General features: G+C 46.0%; 1 protein-coding gene across 3 annotated transcripts in view; it reads right to left on the bottom strand.

Annotated features, from left to right (window-relative positions):
• The window catches only part of DLGAP2 (DLG associated protein 2), a 794,207-nt gene that overhangs the window by 340,215 nt on the left and 430,457 nt on the right, over nt 1–23,535 (bottom strand). For all 3 annotated transcript variants that reach the window (XR_006817469.1, XM_045998159.1, XM_045998160.1), the window contains one exon: nt 5,237–5,269. Coding sequence is in view for 2 of the 3 variants with exons in the window: in XM_045998159.1 (XP_045854115.1) it covers nt 5,237–5,269 (33 nt within the window). In the remaining variant the exon portion in view is untranslated. The remainder of the gene's footprint in view (nt 1–5,236; nt 5,270–23,535) is intronic.

Below are 23,535 nucleotides of genomic sequence, written 5' to 3' on the forward strand. Positions count from 1 at the left end.
TTTTTAATACGTCTTTTTATCATACTAGATCATTATTTCATATGGTTTCTTTTCCTTTTAAACACCAAGGCAGTAATGCCAGCGTGCCCAGCAGCTGCACCAGCCGCACTTCTAGTGCTCGCTTCTTCTGCCGCACGTTCTCACCCCTTGAAATGTCTTCCTGTGGGTTACGATCTTTATCGCCTTTTCTGCGGGTTAAAATCTTTATCGCCTTTTCTGTGGGTTATAATCTTTATTGCCTGTCTTAGGAAAGGGGGATTCCTACACAGTCAGAGATTCTGTAGATAACGTGTGATTTTGAGTCTGCCGCAGCCCTTGGGTTCTGATAGTGCCCTAACTGATTTGGGAACAATTTTCACATTCATTTTACCACATGAGCCCTCCGCAACACACAGGTGCTGGGAACTCAGATCTCACACCCGCGCCTCTAGCGTGCATTTCTTGCTGGTGACTTTATATTCTATGACCCTGGCAATGTAACCAGCTTCCTTTAACTTTCTTGCTCAGTGCTTTCTAATTTTTTCCTCACATATGGGGAAACATGTTGAGATTCTGGGTTTCATTCCAGGGGCAGAGTCCCAGCACTTCCCACAGGTGCAGGGGCTCCCACATCCCATACCTGCCCGAGGGTCCCCACTTTACACCATTCCTGTGTCCCCTTCTGGGTTTTAAATTTCAGGGGCCATTGTGGCCTCGAGTCTTGCCTCTCCTCTGGTTTGAAAGTCTTTCTTCATTCTGGGAACCTGGAGGATTGCCTTTCCATCACTAAAGCTCAGGTTTGCACCAAAAGCAACCGTGACATGCAGCAGTTTCGTGACCTCACAGCGGGAGGAACAGAACCTTCTGATGCCCTCCAGCCTGGTCTTTTAAGACCCAACAGTTTTCCTTCTTGTATCCTCCACAATATTTTCTGTTTGTATGAAAACACCAACCATCCTAAGGTCCCAGAAGACAGATTGGCTGGAACGGAACTCTGTTTTCTCTCAAAAGCCGGTTGAATTCTTCAGTTCCTAAGCAACACTAATTTTTTCTAGAGTGCCTGGCACATGTTGAGAACTTAATAAATGCTGGTTATCTACCACAAACCTCCAAGAATAGCAAACAGAAAAGACCATTTTTATCCAAAGCATGTAATTAACGAGGTCTGATCTCCCCACAAGAGGGGGCAGCAGCTGGGGGTGAGGCACTGCCGCCCTCTGCTTCTGTGAGAGCAGAGGTGGGGCCCAAAGGCTTCTTCCCAAACCCAGTATGCCCGGGCTTTGAAAAAGCAGCCTTCCTACTCTTCCCCAACTGCTCAGAGATCTGAACATCTCAGGATGGTACCTACCCAGTGAAGGACAGAAACAGTGTGGAAGTTGTACCTTGTCTAGACTCATTTGTGAGGAAAATCTTCAAAAGTTGTATTTAAAAAATGGGTAATAGGGAGGGCACGTACTGCATGGAGCACTGGGTGTGATGCCAAAACAATGAACACTGTTATGCTGTAAATAAACAAATAAAATAAAAAAATCAGGAACGCAATGTTAGTAAATACAGGAAACATTTGCCACTTTTTTTTCTCACTCATGAGTGAGGAAGAGAAGAGGTCGCTGGGGTTCCTTCCGTTTGTAGTGATACATACATGGGGTTCCTTCCGTTTGTAGTGATACATACGAGCCAGCCCCAAATTCTGAGAGCAGTATGCAACTTGTGTCCAGAGTGATCAAAGGAAAAACCAAGACCAGACCAAAATCGATTTAAAATGAAAGTCTCTTATCTTGACCTTTTTGTGGTTTTTTCTGAACCTGAATTTTGTTTTGCCATCAGAATTTCGACAAATAACATTTCCCAAATACTCCCAATATATGCTGATGCCTTCATAAATAGACTATTTCTTCTGAAGTTATAATCTCCAGGCATCTATCACAAAAAATCTTTCACGCCAAAATCCATCCTAACATTTTTGTGGCATTACTCTTTTGTAGCAAATTTATATTATAATAGCTTATTTTATTCCTTCGTTTTAATTCGGTTAAATCACATAGATGTAAGACATTGTTATTACATTGTAGGGGATCTCAAATGAGTTTTCCTAAACCTTCCAGGCACCATCATCTGTCTTCCCCCATTAGGAAATCTATTTGCTGGGAGGGCAAATCAAACCATAAAAACGTACACAAATGGGCACACCCGTGAACGGACATCTGTGGTGTGTCTGCGTAAGAAGCAGGTGCCGTCACGTACCTGCCAATAAAGCTTGAAAAGGTTCAGACACTCTTAATTTATTTTCCTGTATTAAACTGATACATGTGAAACCTCCCGAGATCCTTGCAGTGTCAAGATAAACTAGCCAAGTGATCTTGCCGCTAGATAGTATCGTCTGGCAGACAAGAACCACAAAGAACATGATACACACTGAGACAGTCTCATGTGAAGTCCTGTAGCAAACCATTAGAACAAGAGGCTCTTAGCAGACTTTAAACTGTTGGTTTTTCTACTCTCCAGGCTGGCAGAGCACTCTACTGAGTGCGTCCCGGCCACCAGCAGGTGAGTCTGTCTGAGCAACAAGCTCATCCCCCTTGAGCCCCGCCCCCTTCAGAGGTACCGTCTGTACATTCTTGGGGGGAAGAAAGACACCAATAAGTAGCCACAAACTCCATTAAACGTTTTTCTCTCAAAATCACGGTCATCCAGATGTCAGAACCCATGCAAGGTGGAAAGCATCAGCAAACCCACACATGGAAACCGCCGTCTACACGTTTGGTGCAATTACACATTCACGTTCTCTGCAAAACACGCCACACCTCTGCAGGGTCCTTGCTCGGAGCACGCTGAGGTCTCCAGCACCCCATAAACTCTGCTCTTCTGCTCCAGCTTGACGGATATTATCACCGGAGACAATGCTAATTATTCAGTCTGTACCCTAAGACCTAGCTCCCTCCAAGAGAACGAATCATTAAAATGCAAATAGGTGTTTCCCACTTCAGTGGTTTAGCAGAGAAAGACTGTTAACAGCTTTCTGACAAGAAAGAGAGAAGCTTAATGAGTTGATGCCTTAACCTTGCAGATGGAATGAGCACAAGGCACGGGGATCTGAGCCTGCCTTGTGCACCGGCCTCCGGCTCTGATCCTTTCTGTGCCGCGGCCTTTATGAGTTAACGGATGGAAGCTGCTGGAGAAATTACTGAAGAAAAAAACTGATTTCAGATTCCACTCACTGCACCCAGGCAGCTCTCACTTAGACTAATTACTTAAATGATTTAAAAATGTATGAATATGCATGGTAGTGCTTTTCAAAAAATAAAGCCCAGCTGAGACCAAGCCATCAAATTTTTCCGGCCTTCCTCTGATTTGGAGCAACAACTCTTGCATGTCTGAAAGCACTAGGCTGGCCACAGAGCCTCAGACCAAGGTGGAAAAGGGACGGCCTGCAAACACGACCTCGGCCTCCCCGACCCCCACGGGCTCCTCGGCGGGGACAGCCAGGACAGTTCTCTGCCTGAGTAAAGCATGCTGTGAATGTCTGCATCTTGTCTGCCCCCAGAACAAGAAGGGGCACCGCTCCTCCCTCTTCTCTGACATTTTTCCACCTTTGGTGTGGGGGTGATTCTCTGGGATGTGGACGCCGAGCAAGAGCAGACCGCTGGGGGCCGTGCTGGCCGCAATCCAGGACAGGCGGATGTAGGGATGACCTCTGTCAGGGTGGGGCTGGGGGCTTAGGACCTGGGTCGGGGGTGTTCCCGGGGGTGGGGGCATGCAGCCCTGCCCCTGCGTGGATGGAGGTCAGTGGCTGGGGTCCCACCACGGGCGTGCCTGTAGAACACACAAACACCGGTTCCTGAGCCTGAACTCCCCAGGTAACACCACCTCGATTCATCCCACAGCCTCACCCAACCACACAGGCCACACTGATTTGTTGGAACCTCATCTGCCCTCTCAGGACGGCGCGGAGCAGCAGACAGTTAAGACCCAGACTCCACACGACACACACACACTCTGCAGACAGCACACGCTTGTGAACAGGCAGGCGGGAAAGCGGGACGCCATGGGGTTCAGGCACAAGGCAGGGGGCTCTGGCATTTCTCTGGGACCTGAGCGCACTGAAGACTCCAGCAGAAAGCACGTGTGGGCACGGCAGAGACAACCGCACAGGACAGCAGCGTGGGAGGTGCCCCGTCCGGTGTGCGACGGACACGGAAGACACCACAGCATACAGAACAAGACGCCCCACGCCCGGAGGACACACACAGGCTGGAGAACTCCGTGGGCACCCCAAACCCTCCGGGTCAGGAGGCTGCTGCAAGTCCTCCCAGACCCTGGGAACCCCGGGGTCCCGGCTCTCCTGCAGCCCGCACGGTGCAGGTTACTGTGCTTTGCCGTGGCCGTATCAATGCACGGTGCGGTCTGCACACGTCACGGTAAGAAGGGAGAGGACTTCGTCACCCACAGTGGAAGCAGTAGTGTTTGATGGGATGTCTAGGTCACCCCAATAGTCACCCTCTCTTTCATCTTGTGGGTACAGGTCTCTGGGGGATGCGATGACATCTGCGTGGCGGGGTGCACGAACCAGCTACTCACACTCGGGCATCCTGGAATCCTGGCCTCCAGAAGCCATCGCTCCCTGCTGGGGCGAGGCCAGGAGCCGGTTGCTTGGACCGAAAATCAAAACTCAGATGAATTCAGAGCCCCCGTTAATGAGGTTACGTCCTAACCACATGCCCTCATCTTCCCTACTGTGACTCTGAGAAATAGGACAGATTTTGGCTCTCACTACTCTGGGATATAGTTAAATCATTCAGGAGCACTACTTCTCACAGTATCTCAGACGCATGGATTCTGAGCTACCGTGCATTGTCTAATGTCACCGATGACCAGCACGGTTCCTGCTGTGTCCCTCGGATTTGCACATTAATAATACAGGATGGTTTTCCGAGGTCTTATTTCATGTAAGGTCCGTCAGCACTTGGACTAATATACTTAAAGCCAAGAAATACATATTTTTAATGTCACCATTTATTACCTGGAGCAACCTGATTAAAATTTCTAAATCCAAAACAAAAAGGAAAGGGTTGTAATTTGGTTTTGATTCAATTTTCCTTTAGCGGTGATCCCGTCTTGCCTAAAGCTCACCGTGCACACCACATGGATGGTTTTACCCGCTTTCCATCAAACACCACAAAGAACACGCACTTGGACCCGCCTACCGCCATCGGCCCCCCGGTGCCCCCGTCGTGCCCACGAGAGGCAGCACACTCACCTTCCGGCTCCCCGCAGAGGGTGCACTGGGACTCTGCAAACAGAAGAGAGAGAGGCCGTTACTAAAGGGTCTTGGTGCATGGCTGCAGAATTCACCCCAGCGACTGGAGGGACGGGGTGCGACTGCCACTGTGCACCCGCCCCATGGGCACAGCGGCCCTCTCGGTACTCAGCCAGCCAACCCCGCATCTGAGCAAACGTCATTGCAGAGGACCTACCTCAGCAAATACTTCATACATTTTAGTAAACTGACGTTCTCTGTCACAGGCACGTGCACACGTTGCACGTTCTCATGGCTGTGTACGGCTCAACACACCCGACTTAGCTGAAATAAACGGTGTATTTTATCACCTAATCCGGTAACTCAACCTTGACTTTGATGACAAGTCTGTTACATCTGCTTTCAGGTACAAATAATCATGAGCAAAAGGATGAACTTATCCTCCAGTACAAACACTCAGCCTATAATCACGAACTGTCTTCAGGACACAGACCTGTCCCTCTGTGTCAGACTCTGCAGGACAGACCCAGGTGTTTGGGGGTCTCAGCACTCCCCAACACATCGGGAAATTACAGCAGTAAACACAAGTGCAATGGTTTCCAAGATACATATTCTTTGTGGGAAAGAAGTCAGACTTTGGGGCCACGTCACTCTGCACAGGCGACGACTTGCCCCCAGGGCTCTAGAATGGGGACACTGGCATCCTCCAGTGGGGACGGGAGGCTGAGCGACAAATGGTTCAAGCAGCCCATCAGGTGGACAGCCCCAGGCACTCGGGGGAACGCCAGCCTCCTCTTCCAAACCCAAGGAGGAGCAAAGGGCTCACAGAAGAGACAGCATCTGGACTGAGTCTTGAAGAACAAGTAGGACTTTCAAAAGAGAGAAAGATGGGAGGAAAACACCGCAGTCAGAGGACAGGCATGGAAGTGTGCTTGGAGGACAAGCTGGTGGGAGTCAGTGTCCCATACGGTGGGGCAACACGTCATGCACAGTTTGGGAAGGGAACTGAAAATTACAGAAGGAGCTCAGACTTATTTTTCATATAAAATTAGGAGCCAAGGATAGGTCTGAGAGGGAGTGGGGAAGTTAGTACGTTCTTTAGTGGGATGGCCTGAGTACCCAGGAGGGGCTGGGCGGGGACAGGGAGGGAGCCCGAGCATCCACACTCACCCAGCCCAGCAGGAATATGTGGGTTCATGGGCAGAGGTGGATGAGGGACAGAGGGGTTTGACGGATGTGGCAGAGAGGGCAGAACTGTCCTTTAAAACAAAGTGGACTCGGAACTCATCTGACTTCGTGGACATCAGCCTGATCATATCAGGGGGTGAATCTCTGTGCTGGCCCTTTCCGGCAGGCCCCGAGCTCAGTATCTGCTCCAGCTGTGGGGCTGGACTGACCGGGCCTCCACTCTCTGATGCACAAAAGTGAAGCCCAGAGCTCAATAACTCTGCATCGCAAGTGGGTGAGTCCAGAAAATGGGGACCCAGAGTTTCTGAAGAAGAGAATGTGACCGGACACATGGGAGCGTGCTCCCTCTGACACCGTGCCAGAGCTCAGTCTAGGGAGCACACAGACATAGTCCAGATGGAGGCCGGGGTCGGGTGATGGGGGCAGTGGGCACAGCACCGAACAAGGGGGCAACCGTGCAACGTCCAAGGCTGGCATCCGCCATCAAGGCACAGGTAAGCCACCAGCACACGCCACCCCCGACTGAGGGTCTACAGGAAACAAAAATGAGGGTCTTTCATTGGGGACACGGCAACATCCCAGGAGCTCACTCCAATTCCCAAGGCCCCTGTGCTGCTCTGGGTTTCAGAAGATACAGCTCTGCCCACCTTCTGCATGGTCACGACGCATACGATGCAGAATGCATTCCAGGCAGTGGTGGGAACCCCCTGTCACCCCTCTGTGGATGTCGCCACTGTGGCTGTCGACATTAAGGGACCTGAGGCCACATGATGTCAGAGTCCCTGGCCCTGGCTCTCCTCACAGTGACAGGATAGAGCAGAAACGGAACTGCTCCCAGGGACTCCGGGAGGCATGTGTGTCTACGGGGAAGAAAGAGGAGACAGCTCAGGTCTCCCCAGTGGACCACAGATCTGGGGAAGGGGCCTGGGGGAGGGGCAGTCATGACTTTAGAGTCTCGTACTTAGGAGAACCAGATTTACCTGTCAGCGCACCTCAGCCAAGACCACCGTCCACCCCTGCCCCTACATGGGACCAGAACCCAACACCAGGCTGCTGGAGCAGGAGGTGAATCAGAAACGGGCTTTTACCACTCGCTGTGAAGGGCTAACCTGAATTTGCACCAGAACGGACACAAGACACAGGACACTCTGAACGTCCAATCCCCACTGCAGGCGGGATATGGTCAGAATCGGGTGATTCTGGTTCAACGCACAGTGACTGCACAGTAACACCTAGAGCGCAGGTGAACTCAAACTGTGTGGGTCAGAGGGCACCAGGAGTCTGGGGAAAGGTGTCCCTTTGGCCACCAGCATGGTAACTTCCCCAGAGTCCAAGTCCTGTGCAAATGTCATTTCAGAGTCCACCGTTAACGCCTCCAGGCCTTATCCTTAAGTTATTTCCAGCACGACCGCAGCTGAGAAACCATCATTCCCTGTGTTCTAATGAGTCACTCTGCACTTCCCTTAAGTCCACGGGAGCCTCCCGCCCCAAGCTGCAGGATGATCAGGGAAGCAGTGAGGTTTCCCCATTGTCTACAGCACGTGCGCCCTTGGGGAGCATCCTTGGGGAGCCCAAATCCACCATGAGGTGAGTGACCCCAGGAGCACCCAAACTCTACCTGCTTGAGTCTGGAGTGCAGAAGAACGGAAGGTTTTGGGGTGAGGGAACCTACCCCCCAGCACACGGAGGACAGCTGGGTCAAAGTGCTAGTCCCAGTTTACAGGGATCACAGACACGGCATCCCAACCATCAGAAAGACGCTCCAAGCTGCAGGTAAGCAGCTCCCCCTGGCATGGGAGGCCAAGGGCCTGATGAGGTAGGGCTGGCTATGCCGCGGGCTTCCTCCCCAGTGGCAATGAGCCCAGGCTGATGGAGGCGCTTTCCCTTCTGGACCCTCACCCACCAGGCTGGGAACGAATGAAGGAAAGTGAGTGCGACACAGCTCGGGCCCGGGGCTGGGCTGGGCTCCATCAAGGGCAGTTCGGGTCCACGCCCATCTGTGCTCTAGAACCGTGGCCATCCTTGGCCACCTTCACGCCCTCCACTGTGCCAGGCTCGATCCCACCCATGGACCCCGTGACAAGGAGAGGGTCATCCGTGGCCCTGGCCTGATGGTATCCGATTGACAACAGACCGTCTTCCCTGAACAACATCCATTAAAAAACAGTCCGGATGCAGACTGTAGTAAAACTCGATATACTATGAATTCATCATCGTTAGCATGGAGTCTCATGTAAGTTAGGAGAAGACTCTACTCATTTATGTTAATTGACATAAGACAGAGAATTCTGCCAGGTGATTTTACATGCACATAATCTGTACTTGAACCAGACGCAGCCTGGCAAGAACAGGATTTGTTCCCCAAGCTCCAGACATGAGCAGTAACAGCCTAGTCTGCCCTTCCCTTGGCGGAAGGGGTTACCTGTTTTCACCGGCCCAAGAAGAGGGCACGGCTGTGTCTCTGGTGTGAATCCAGAGGTACTGTATCTGGGGAGGGCCCTGTGGATCGCTGCAGGTGTTTTTAGCGGTGGCTTGGGCCGGGGTGGGAAGCAGGCTCATATGCAGTGACTCTCCCATCCGAGGGGGCGCTGGCCCCGGGACACCCCACCCTGGCTCCCACCTCCGTGACTGCCAGGGCAGCAGGAGGAGACATGGAAGCCATGCCCTGTCCCCGGGAGCCCACCGAGGGAGCGGCTGGCACGCACGCAGCTGCTCGGGCCAGCGGCCAGGCTCCCAGCATGGCCAACTGCAGGATCCCTGGGAGTAGGACCCACTTTGCCGAGCCCATGTAGGTGAGGAATATCGGTGCTGATTCTGCAGAGTCAGCCCGGCTGTGGTACCAGCAGGCAGCCCAGCCCAGACCGCACTCACTGGGGGCTGGGCTGAGCAGACAGACAAGGGGACAGCAGGCCCGGATCTGCAGCAGGGAGGCTGGCGGGGGCAGCAGACTAGACGGCCCGGTGTTGGGCTGCCGGGCCAACCAGACTCGTTGGCTGCACCTTCCACCTCCTTGGCCTCCCTCCCACTGGGGCCATGACTAACAGGGCCAAGGTTACGCTCGGGAGTCTGTCCTCCCAGTCTCAAAGCTGCAGGGGGCTTCCTGGCACTCACCACGGAGAAACGCTCCACCGTGGGCAGAACGTGAAGCCATCCTTTGAATGGGAGGGTGGTCAGACCTGCAGACGCCACGGAACCAGGGCACCCTTGTGACTGTGAACACTTCCCAAACCAACAAGGAGCATGACAATGGCGACCCTCCCCACAGGTCCCAAGGAACAAGGCATGCACTCGTCTACACACTTGCTGGGATAGAGAAACTGACACTACGATTTCACAGACACATGATAACGTGATGGTAGGTGACCAGGGCTTGACTCAGTAGCTCAAATACCCTGATGGTGCATCGACTGAACTCAGTCATCACATGGTGATACTATGAACTCTTATGGGCTAAAATGGAAAAATCTCAAACATTCAAAAAAAGAGAAAGAGGAAAGCCATCCATGGGCTTCTCAATTCTATTTTTGGAAGTGTATTCTTTAATATTCGTCTAACACATACATCTCCAGAGAGCCCACGCTGCTCGGCAACATGCACTGGCCATACAAGGCTATGATACCAAAGCCTAGAAAGACCCACGGTGGATTTTTATCAGAGGTTATTTCTAGGGAGGTATAGCAATGGCAGGGGACATACAGGTCAGGGACAAGGGGTATCAAATGAAGCTGTCAGGGAACATATGCCCACTTTTAATTTGAAAAGCTTTTTAAAAACGCAAACAGTTTAAGTGAAAGGGAAAACATATTTCTGGCCCAAAGTATGTCCCTAAATATTAGCTGTTAATATTTTCATTCTCTGAGTTTGCCCTCATTCCAATTTTAAAATAAACAGCACACAGTTTTACTATCTAGGAGAGAGTAGTAGATTCTACCCCTAGGGTTGTTCCACAAGTAAATGAGGCAATCATGGGGACGCCTTCTCCCCAAACCCAGGACATGCTGATCAATCACCAAGTGTTAGCAATTTCATAAGCATGTTCACTGATTACTGACCTGTACATGTAAGAATCCCGTCACATGGGGTAGTAACAGTAACTACGGAAGAGTCAAGATGGCGGAGCACGACGTCAGGTTGCAGGAGATCAGATAGGCAGTTATCAAACCATTCTGAACTCCTCCAAATCACGGAGATAGAAGAGAAGAAAAGCAGCAATTCTAAGAACAGAAATTCGACCACTTTCTGGAAGGCAGGACCGGCACAGAAGTGAATCCCAAGGGACATTTGGGAAGATGGACCACGGGGGTAGGGGCCGGCTCCCGGCAAGCGGTGGAGCAGCAGAGCACAAAATCAGAACTTTTAAACGTCTGCTCCATGGAGCGATGTCACTCCAGAGACTAGGCTGGGGTGAAGACCTCGCAGGGACAGTGTGGTCTCAGGTCCCATGGGGTCAGAGAAGGATGGGGGTGTCTGAGTGTCGCAGAGCTGGCAGGTATCGGAGCGGGGAAGCCCCGGCAGAGACGGAGCTGAGGAGTGAGCTCTCCACTTGAGTTTACCTTAAACTGCGATCCAAGGCACACTCTGCTCTGCAAGCAAGGACCCCACACGATCCGGGGAGACCTCTCCTCACTCCTCTGGGAAGAGCAGAGCGGGAGCACGGCAGGAATCTGCTGGGTTTGGAGACTCCAAAAGGGGCCGCGAGCCAGAGACAGAAACTTTCAGTCACAAGCTGGGTGAGCTTGGAGCATGGATGGAGACCAGGGAGACAGGAGGGACTGACGCTCATCTCAGAGGGCGCACTGAGGAGGGGCCCCGAGCTCTCAGCTCCTCCAGCCGGAGACTGGGCAGTCGCCATCTTCGTTCCCGGCCTCCGGACTCTATGGAAAGTGCTCAGGGAACAAAAGCTTCGAGAGCAAACCCAGCAGATGACTTAGTCCGGCCCCTGGCAAGGGCAGTGCAATTCTGCCTCCCGCAAAGACACTTGAGAATCACGGCAACAGGTCCCTCCTACAGGAGATCGGCAAGACCATCCAGCCAAGACCGAACTCACTGATCAAGAATGGCAGAATTCCAGAGGAGGGGAAAGGAAAGCATGGAATTCATGGCTTTCTCTCCATGATTCTTTAGACTTGCAAGTTAAATTAAATCCTATTAATTTTACTTTTTTCTTATTCTAATGCTTTTAACTTTTCCTCTTTCCTCTTTTAATGTTTTTTAACTAGTTTATCTTAACAATACCTTTCGAAAAAAATCTTCTTAAACCTTCATTATTATACTCATATTTTATCCTTCATTGTATCTAACTTGATTTTTGTATACATATAGGGTTTTTTCTTCTAAAAATTTTGGGATAGAATTTCTTCTAATAGATCAAAATATTCCCTAAATTTAGCACAGGGCTTTGTTCCAGTCTCCAGAATGAGCAAATTCTCTCCACTTTCTTTTTCCAACCAAATTATCTTATCAATTCCTTTTTTAGTTTTTTTTTAAATTTTCATCTTTAGAATCATATTCCATCCCTTCATCATGTTTACACTTAATTAATTACACAATAATAATAAGTTTTTTTTTCTTTAAAATTTAGGGAGGTAATTTTTTCTAAGAGACCAAAGTATACCCAAAATGAAGTGGGTGGCTCTGTTCTATTCACCAGTCATATATATCTATATATATCTATATATATATATAGATATATATAGATATATATAGATATATATAGATATATATGGATACATATTTTTTTAATTTTTAAAATTTCTTTTTACCCCCTTTCTTCTCACCCCAATTTGGGGTCTCTTCTGATTTGGTTAGCGTACATTTTTCTGCAGTCTTTGCCACCCTTTTAGTATTTTATTCTCTTGTTCATATATACTTATCTGGACAAAATGACAAGGCAGAAAAACTCACCACAAAAAAAAAGAACAAGAGGCAGTACCAAAGGCTAGGGACCTAATCAATACGGACATTGGTAATAAGTGAGATCTAGAGGTCACAAGGACAATTCTCAAGATGCTAGCTGGGCTTGAAAAGGCATGGAAGATATTAGAGAAACCCTGTCTGGAGAAATAAAAGCCCTTTCTGGAGAAATAAAAGAAATAAAATCTAACCAAGATGAAATTTTAAAAAGCTATTAATGAGGTGCAATAAAAAAGGGAGGCTCTTACCAAATGATGGAAAATAAAGAAGCTGAGCAAAAGAGAGACAAACAACTACTGGACCATGAAGGGAGAATTTGAGAGATAAGTGATACCATAAGATGAAACAATATTAGAATAATTGGGATCCCAGAAGAAGAAGAGAGAAAGGGAGGCAGAAGGTATATTGGAGCGAATTATAGTAGAGACTATACCTAATATGGCAAAGGGAACAAGCATCAAAATCCAGGAGGCACACAGAATCCCACTCAAAATCAATAAAAATAGGTCCACACCCCGTCATCTAATATTAAAACTTACAAGTCTTAGTGACAAAGAAATTCCTGAAAGCAGCTTGGGACAAGAAGTCTGTAACATAAAATGGTAAAAATATTAGATTGGCAGCAGACTTATACACAGCGAGCCTGCAGGCCAGAAAAAAATAGTATGATATCTTTAGAGCACTAAATGAGAAAAACATGTAGCCAAGAATACTATATCCAGATAGGCTATCATTGAAAGTGGAAGGACAGACAGAAAGGTTCTAGGACAAAAAATAAAACAAAACAACAACAAAAAACCAAAATAACAACAACAACAACAAACTAAAAGAATTTGTAAACATTAAACAAGCCCTATAGGAAATATTGAAAGGGGTCCTCTAAGGAAAGAGAGAGCCTAAAAGTGATAAACCAGAAAGGAACAGAGACAATATACAGTAACAGTCACCTTACAGGCAACACAATGGCAGTAAATTCATATCTCTCAATAGTTACCCTGAATGTAAATGAGCTAAATTCCCCAATCAAAAGACACAGGGAATCAGAATGGATAAAAAACCAAAACCCATCAATAAGCTCTCTACAAGAAACTCATTGTAGACTCAAAGACACGTTCAGATTTAAAGTGAGGGGGTGGAAAACAATCTACCATGCTAATGGATATCAAAAGAAAGCTGGGGTGATAATCCTTATATCAGATACGTTAGATTTTAAGCCAAAGACTATAATAAGAGATAAGGGAGGACACTATGTCATACTTAAAGAGTCTGTCCAACAAGATCTAACAATTTTAAATATCTATGCCCCTAACATGGGAGCAGCCAACTATATAAACCAATTAATAACAAAATCAAAGAAACACATCAACAATAATACAATAAAATAGGGGACTTTACACCCTCATCACTGAAATGGACGGATCATCCAAGCAAAAGATCAACAAGGAAATAAAAGCCTTAAATGACACACTGGACGAGATGGACATCACAGATATATTCAGAACATTCCATCCCAAAACAACAGAATACACATTCTTCTCTAGTGCACATGGAACATTTCCCAAAGGAGATCACATCCTGGGCCACAAATCAGGTCTCAGCTGGTACCAAAAGATTGGGATAATTCCCTGCATGTTTTTAGACCACAATGCTCTGAAGCTAGAATTCAATCACAAGAGGAAAGTTGAAAAGAACTCAAATATGTGGAGGCTAAAGAGCATCCTACTAAGGAATGAATGGGTCAACCAGGAAATTAAAGAAGAATTTTAAATATTCATGGAAACAAATGATAATGAAAACATAACTGTTCAAAATCTGTGAGATATAGCAAAGTCAGTCCTGAGAGGAAAGTACATAGCGATACAAGCCTTTCCCAAGAAACCAAAACAGTCTCAAATACACAACTTAACCCTACACCTAAAGGAGCTGGAGAAAGAACAGCAAAGAAAGCCTAAACCCAGCAGGAGACGAGAAACAATAAAGAGCAGGTATAAATGAAACAGAAACCAGAAGAACAGTAAAACAAATCAATGAAACTAGGAGTTGATTCTTTGAAAGAATTAATAATATTGATAAACCCCTGGTGAGTCTTATCAAAAAGAAAAGAGAAAGGACCCAAGTTAATAAAATCATGAATGAAAGAGGAGAGATCACAACCAACACCAAAGAAATACAAACAATTATAAGAACATATTATGAGCAACATTACACCAGCAAATAAGACAATTTGGAAGAAATGAATGCATTCCTAGAGATCTGTAAACTACCAAAACTGGACCAGGAAGAAATAGAAAACCTGAACAGACCCATAAACACTAAGGAGATTGAAGCAGTCATCAAAAATCTCCCAACAAACAACAGCCCGGGACCAGATGGCTTCCCAGGGGAATTCTACCAAACCTTTAAAGAAGAACGAATACCTATACTCCTGAAACTGTTCCAAAAAATAGAAATGGAAGGAAAACTTCCAAACTCATTTTATGAGGGAGCATTACCTTGATCCCCAAACCAGACAAAGAGCCACCAAAAAGGACAATTAAAGACCAATATCCTTGAACATGGATGCAAAAATTTTCACCAAAATAGTAGCCAATAGGATCCAACAGTACCTTAAAAGGATTATTCACCACGACCAAGTGGGATTTATTCCAGGGCTGCAAGTTTGGTACAACATCTGCAAATCAATCCATGTGATAAAATACATTAATAAGAGAAAGAACAAGAACCATGTGACACTCTCAATAAATGCTGAAAAAAGCATTTGACAAAGTACAGCGTCCCTTCCTGATCAAAACTCTTCAAAGTGTAGGGATAGAGGGTACATACCTCAATATTATCAAAGCCATCTATGAAAAATCCACAATGAACATCATTCTCAATGGAGAAAAACTGACAGGTTTTCCGCTAAGGTCAGGAATATGGCAGGGATGTCCACTATCACCACTGCTATTCAACATAGTACTAGAAGTCCTAGCTTTCAGACAACAAAAAGAAATTAAAGGCATCCAAATAGGCAAAGAAGTCAAACTCTTCACTTTTTGCAGATGACATGATACTTTATGTAGAAAACCTGAATGCCTCCACTCAAAACTGCCAGAACTTGTACAGGAATTCAGTAAAGTGTCAGGATATAAAATCAATGCACAGAAATCAGTTGCATTTCTTTACACCAACAACAAGACAGAGGAAAGAGAAAATAAGGAGTTGATCCCATTTACAGTTGTACCCCGAATGCTAAGATACCTAGGAATAAACCTAACCAAAGAGACAAAGGATCTGTACTCAGAAAACTATAAAGTACTCATGAAAGAAACTGAGGAAGACACAAAGAAATGGAAAAATATTCCAACCTCATGGATTGGATGAACAAATATTGTGAAAATGTCTATGCTACCTAAAGCAATCTAACACGTTTAATGCAATCCCTATCAAAATACCATCAATTTTCTTCAAAGAAATGGAACAAATAATCCTAAAATTTATATGGAACCAGAAAAGACCTTGAATAGCCAGAGGAATGTTGAAAAAGAAAGCCAAAGTTGGTGGCAACACAATTCCAGACTTCAAGCTCTATGACAAAGCGGTCATCATCAAGACAGTATGGGACTGGCCCAAAAACAGACACATAGATCAATGGAACGGAATAGAGAGCCCAGAAATAGACTCTCAACTCTATGGTCAACTAATCTTTGACAAAGCAGGAAAGAATGTCCAATGGAAAAAAGTCTCTTCAACAAATGGTATTGGGAACACAGGACAGCCACATACAGAAGAATAAAACTGAATCATTTCCTTACACCTTACTGCTTAGACTCAAAATGGATGAAAGACCTCAATGTGAGGAATCCATCAAAATCCTTGAGGAGAACACAGGCAGCAACCTCTTTGACCTCTGCCACAGCAACTTCTTCCTAGAAACATCACCAAAGGGAAGCAAAAAGGGAAGCAAGGGGAAAAAATGAACTATTGGGACTTCATCAAGAGCAAAAGCTTTTGCACAGCAAAGGAAATAGTCAACAAAACCAAAGACAACTGACAGAATGGGAAAAGATATTTGCAAATGACATATCAGATAAAGGGCTAGTGTCCAAAATCTAGAAAGAACTTATCAAACTCAACACCCAAAGAACAAATAATCCAACCAAGAAATGGGCAGAGGACATGAACAGACATTTCTGCAAAGAAGACCTCCAGATGGCCAACAGACACATAAAAAAGTGCTCCCCATCACTCATGATCAGGGAAATACAAATCGAAACCACAGTGAGATCCCACCTCACACCAGTCAGAATGGCTAAAAGTAAGAAGTCAGGAAACGACAGATGCTGGTGAGGATGCGGAGAAAGGGGAACCCTCCTACCCTGTTGGTGGGAATGCAAGCTGGTACGGCCACTCTAGAAAACAGCAAGGATGTTCCTCAAAAAGTTGAAAATAGAGCTACCCTATGACCCAGCAATCACACTACTGGGTATTTACCCTAAAGATACAAATGTAGTGATCCGAAGGGCATGTGCACCCAAATGTTTATAGCAGCAATGTCCACAAGAGCCAAACTATGGAAAGAACCTAGATGTCCATCAACAGATAAATGGATTGAATGGATAAATAAGATGTGGGATGTGTATGTATACACACACACACACACACACACACACACACACACACACACACACACGAATACTATACAACCATCAAAAGAAATGAAATCTTGCCATTTGCAATGTTGTGGATAGAAATGGAGGGTATTATGCTGAGTGAATAAAGTCAATCAGAGAAAGGCAACTGTCCTATGATCTCCCTGATATGAAGAATTTGAGAAAGGAAAAAATGAAACAAGATGAGATCAGGAGGGAGACAAACCATAAGAGACTCTTAATCTCACAAAACAAACTGAGGGTTGCTGGGGGGAGGAGGAGCGAGAGGGTGGTTGGGTTATGGACATTGGGGAAGGTATGTGATACAGTGAGTGCTGTGAGTGTGTAAGCCTGGTGATTCACACACCTGGACCCCTGGGGTTAATAATACATTATATGTTAATAAAAAAAAAAAGAATCCTATCATATGGGTCGACACTGAGGAGAGCAGCATGCCCAGTATAGGATGAGTTCTGCCTGAGGGAGGGAAATGGGTTCCAGAAGCAAGTGAAGCCCCAAAGGAGCCAGGGGAACCTGCAGGGGCCTTGAGGGTAAGCAGGCTTTGGTCGGACCGGCGGGAGTCATGTGGGTCAGTTACAGCCTTCTCAGGAAAGGTGTCACATAAATGGGGCAGAAACTATGCCCATTCTGTCTCTAAACATTTTCGAAATATTTCATTAAGCAGAAGCCTGTTGGGTGCCAGCCTTTCTCATCTTTTAATGTGCACACCAAAAATACAGAACAGCAGCAAAATGGCAGAAATATTCATTTGAGCTTCTTCAATACTTGAGGAACATGAGAGCAGAAATCACAGGAGACACGTCAGGCAGCAAGCAGACTGCACACGGGCTCCCCTCTCAGGGACGGACAGCCACTGCATCGTTCCCTCAATGAGATAACCACATGTAAACAGAATTCCAAATGAGCTTGTTTCATATAAAATGTGAACATGTAAAGCCAAACCCAGAAATCAGTAGCTTTCGTAAAGCGGTGGGTCAGAGGGGACCAGACACAGAGGGCTTGGACAGATGTCTGGAAACCATGGCTGGCTGGTCATGGACATCTACTCAGGATGCATCACAGCACATACAACTTCATGATCACTGCTAATGTGTGATGCTCAAATATCAGAGGGTGCCTCCTGCCCTCCTCCCCCTCTCCCTTGAGTACTGAGGCTCTCCCACGTTCCTCACAGCATTGGTGTGAGAGGGACACAGTTGTGACCAGAGCAGGAAAACATCGCTGGGGAACATCTGACCGTCCAACTATGGGAGCAGCAGGTGCACAGCACAGACAGGAAACCCGCCAGCTGCCCCGCACTGTGTCCCCTGTGAACTCACCTCTCAGCCCCTCCCCTTTCCAGGCGCCAAATCCCTAAATGTCACATTGGACTCTGGAATGTTTCTGGGAAGCTGATTCCCCTTCAGAGTAAGCTTGACTTGAGAAAGTCAAGTAACTGACGGGAATGTCTGAAGAAAAACAGGTCCCGATATTATTCACTCGAGTGTATGCGTACTGGCAGGCAGAGGTGCGCCAGCACTGGGTGCTCACCGTAAGGTAAATGGCTCGTCTGCGACTAATCCATGGGTCACTCTCTTCTCTGCCATTTTTGTGTGTGAAACTCAAAGATCTGCACGTCTCCAGTCTTATTAACTCCCACGACAACTCTAGGTAAATAACCAGCATCCTTAGGTCTTTCGCTCAGTCAGGACAAGAGAAGCCTGCAGAAAGGAAGTCGCTGGCTGGTCGCACAGGCAAGTTCAAGGCCAGGACCACAACTGACTTCCGTTTGTACGCAGGAAGCCATTCTAGAAAGGCATTCGTAGTGCCATGAATTCTGAACGTGAGGTCCTCCTGGCATTTCCATCCTTGCCATCAACATCACACACATAATCCGCTCTCCCCGTTACTTCAGCCACTGTCCAGGGGACAGTGGGAATGAAGCTTGTGTTAAGCCTGATTTCTGGGTTCTGGAGGTGTTCAGAGGCCAAGGCTGGGTCTCCCCAGAACCTGTGCCCAGATAGGTTTCACTTCAGAACAATGTTTGAAAATAAAGACTCCATTCCCTCCTCCCCAAGATTTACATTAATTCTTGTCAATCCAACATCATAACGTTGACGTTCCGTATGTGTTCTGTGTCACACCAGCTAGACTCACATGAATATGTAGTCACTCGCCGGAGTGCTGCTTCCATACGGATCTAAGTAGAAACGTGCAGACACATGTATGGGTACTACATTCTATACAAAGACATAACATACTCAAACACAAATACAAGTACATGAAAGCATATGTAATCACATGCACACTTCTGTTGAAACGCCTCACTGCGACAAATCAGCGTACAGAAACAGACTCGCAGGCAGAAGTGCGTGAGTGCAGGCGGCGCGTGTCCTCCCACCATGGAATGGCCCACTAACAGGTGCTCATGTTCCGAAGACTAAGTGTTTAGGCATGTTCCGCGTAGACTTCTGATCATCACAATAAATACCAGCCGCAGAGGACGTGACCTAATTTATTGTCGTCACACTAATGTGAATCTGCGTGAAATAACAAAACCACCACAGTTTGCAATCCCAGGAGGACTCAGGTGGGTGGTGGGCAGGGGCCTGACCACCAGCCCCACAGGTAATGGCAGGTCCAAGCCACTTCCACTTCCACACGTCGCAAATATTTCCACTGGGACCTTTTGTATCAAATATCTTTTCCCTGGCATCAGTGTGTCCTTGGTTTGTTCAAAAAGTGTCAGCAAAATATCACTTATTTTTAAGCCTAAAGCTTTCTTTGTTCGTGGCAAGGTAATCATTCATCATAGCAGGATCCGCGGGAGTGGGTAAGCAAGGCATTATTTAGTACCATGGACAGAGGCTGTTATTTCTCTGTCCTGTCTGCGATCATTACTCATACTGTTGTACAGAAAGAACTCCGCTGTAAAATTTAAAACAATATTCACTAGGTGGTGGCTGTCATACTTTAATTTTACTTGAATTGGTATTTTCTACTTTTTGGCCGATCATAGCCTATTTCTTCTCCATTTATGTCACTTGTAGACAGTGGATGAAGTTGAAAGGCAGTTAAGCCTACCTGACAAAGTGTAGGGTCTTTACAAATGTTTTTGAATTTATCTTGAATTTATTTTTCAAAGAGAACAAGTCCTTGTGATAGTTCAGACTATATGAAATATTACCTTGAGTTGGGGCCAAACATAGCTATAGTGGAAGCCTTGTCTTCAAGTCTGAAAGGGATTTAAAATACAGACACCTAAAATCATATTAATGTTGCAACCCTGTGTAGGAGGGCACCAGTGACCCCCAAATTCAGAGGGGCAGCTGAGCTGAAAAAGGCTGAGTTGAAATGTTGCTAACAGTTGCATTGAGATCTTAGCAGCCAGGGACAAGTCATATCAGTAGAAAGGCACAGAGAGAAGGAAGAGGGGTGAAAACCTGAAAAGCAACAATAACGTAGCTGAAAGCATCATCAGCCCAACTTCTTATGGTCCTGAACAGCACTAGGATGGGTGGGAACCCATGAACAGATTTCCAGATTGGACTGAAAGTATCTAGAACTCTTTCAGCTTTAGGATAATTTCACTCATTAATTTATTTTGTTTGGGTCAGTCTTGTACTACCTGAACATTAAAGCAACCAAATTTAATAGGTGATTACAAAGTGTTCAGAAGACACATATGGGGACCCGATTCATAGCACACTTAATGTATTTGAGGACCCAAATGCGTTCATCTGAGTTGAAAGGTAGTCACATGTCATACACAAATAACAGGAACAAAATTCAACACAAAATTTTAATATGGAAGTTAAAAGTGCCATTACTCGCTGGCTCTAATCCCGTCAGTAGGTCCATTTCCTACAGGACACAGCCTTCACTTGTCAGCAAGAAACAGAAAGTACCTCTTTCTCTGCTAGGCGACACCTGACCCACACCCGACCACTCCACGCTCTCCCACCAAGCCAGGCTGTTCTGTAGTGCTGGATGCTGGCACATTCTACGTATTGTTCATGAGTGTGTCTTTCTGACCTTCTTTGCCTGGCAAATGACTCCTCCTCCTTTTTCCTAGCAATTTTTTAAAAGAACAGCTCTGCTCAGGTATCACTCATATACCATTGACTTCACCCATGTACAGAGCACAATTCAATGGTCTTCAGCATATTCATGGAGTTGTGCAGTCAGTACCACAATCCATTTCAGGACATTTCCATCCTGTATCCTTTACCAGTCAACTTCCAGTCCCTCCTCTTCCCAGCCCCTGGAAACCACTCATCTAATGGCTGTCTACCCTTGCTCACTCTGAACAATTCATGTGAATAGAGTCCTATGGGGTTTTAATATGTGACTGGCTTCATTTAGCAAAATGTTTGCTAGGTTCGTTCTCTAGAGAATGTGTCAGTATTTCTTCCTCGTGATTGTTAAGTAAAGGTCCACGCTATGGATATATCATCATCTATTGACCCATTGCTTGGTTGTTGGATAGTTGGGTTGTTTGCACTTTCTGACTATTATGAATATACCCCTATGAATACTCATGTACAAGTGTCTGAGTGGACCTAGGTTTCATTTCTCTTGGATATACACCAAGGAATAAATTCTGGTCATATGGTAACTCTATGTTTAACATTTTGAGGAAACACCAAACTGTTTCCCCAAGTGGCAGTACCATTTTACATTCCCAACAAGCAGGAAGATGTGAGGGTTCCATTTTCTCCATAGTCTTGCCAACACTTATTACTGTCTCTTTGATTATAGCCATCTCAGTGGGTGTGAAGTGGTATCCCCCAGTGACTTTTATTTGTGTTTCTCTGATGTGTAATGGCATTGCACACATTTCCACATACTTATTGGGCTATTTGTATATTCACAGAAATATCTATGTAAAGTCCTTTGCTCATTCTTTTATTGATTTATTTGTCTATTGTTGATTTATAAGAATTCTCTGTAATGTCTAGATACATGCCTTTATTATGTATATGATTAGCGGTTTTCCCTATTCAATGGGTTTTCATCCTCACTTTCTTGATGGTGACCCTTGAAACACAAACATTTTTAATTTTAATAAAACTCTATTGGTCTTTTTTCACCTTTGTTGCTTTTGGTGGCCTATTGAAGAAACCGTTACTTATTCTAAAAATCCAAATATTTGTATTCATTTTGTTTTGTAATTTCAGCTCTTATATTTAAGTCTTTGATGGATTTTATTTTAATTTTTGCATACGGTGTGAGACAGAGGCTCAACTTCATTCTTTTGCATGAGAATATTCAGCACCATTTGTTGAAATCCTATTCATTGCTTACGATTTATTTTAAATGTCAGTCGTTTCAGAAGTCACCTGTAATTGCCCAGGATGACTTAAATGGCACCTCTGTGTGTTTCCAGAGCATCTCTTTCCAAGTAATACCTGAGTCGCATTAGAACAATTTGTCTTTCTTCCTCAGGAGATTACATACTATCTGTACAGCTGTCGGTGCATATCTTCAGTCCACATCATGCAATGCTGAGTGAAAATGGTCTTTGATGCATTTACACAATGACTATATGAGCATCTCTGTCGTGTGTCCAAAACTGGCTGGGAACTGGAGTAACAAAGCTAAATTGTCCAGAGGAGAGATACCCATGTGGACCTGAGAATATACCCTGGACCAGGGACACCTGGGTGGCTCAGTCGGTTAAGTGTCCAACTCTTGATTTTGGCTCAGGCCATGATCTCAGCCTCCTGGGATGGAGTCAGGCTCCCTGCTCAGTAGGGAGTCAGCTTTTCTCCCTCCTTCTGCCCCTCCCACTCGTGCTCTTTCTCTCTCTTAAATAAATAAATGGGCAGAAGACATGAATAGTCACTTCTCCAATGAAGACATACAAATGGCTATCAGACACATGAAAAAATGTTCATCATCACTAGCCATCAGGGAGATTCAAATTAAAACCACATTGAGATATCATCTGACACCAGTTAGAATGGCCAAAATTAGCAAGACAGGAAACAATGTGTGTTGGAGACGATGTGGAGAAAGGGGAACTCTCTTACACTGTTGGTGGGAATGCAAGTTGGTGCAGCCACTTTGGAGAACAGTGTGGAGATTCCTTAAGAAATTAAAAATAGAGCCTCCCTAAGACCCTGCAATTGCACTGCTGGGTATTTACCCCAAAGATACAGATGGAGTGAAAAGAAGGGCCATCTGTACCCCAATGTTTATAGCAGCAATGGCCACGGTCGCCAAACTGTGGAAAGAACCAAGATGTCCTTCAACGGACGAATGGATAAGGAAGATGTGGTCCATATACACGATGGAGTATTATGCCTCCATCAGAAAGGATGAATACCCAACTTTTGTAGCAACATGTATAGGACTGGAAGAGATGATGCTGAGCGAAATAAGTCAAGCAGAGAGAGTCAAGTATCATATGATTTCACTTATTTGTGGAGCATAACAAAGAACATGGAGGACGTGGGGAGATGGAGAGGAGAAGGGAGTTGAGGGAAATTGGAAGGGGAGATGAACCATGAGAGACTCTAGACTCTGAAAAACAACCTGAGGGTTTTGAAGGGGCGGGGAGGG

This window comes from Meles meles, chromosome 2 (assembly GCF_922984935.1).
Source record: "Meles meles chromosome 2, mMelMel3.1 paternal haplotype, whole genome shotgun sequence".
NCBI lineage: Eukaryota > Metazoa > Chordata > Mammalia > Carnivora > Mustelidae > Meles > Meles meles.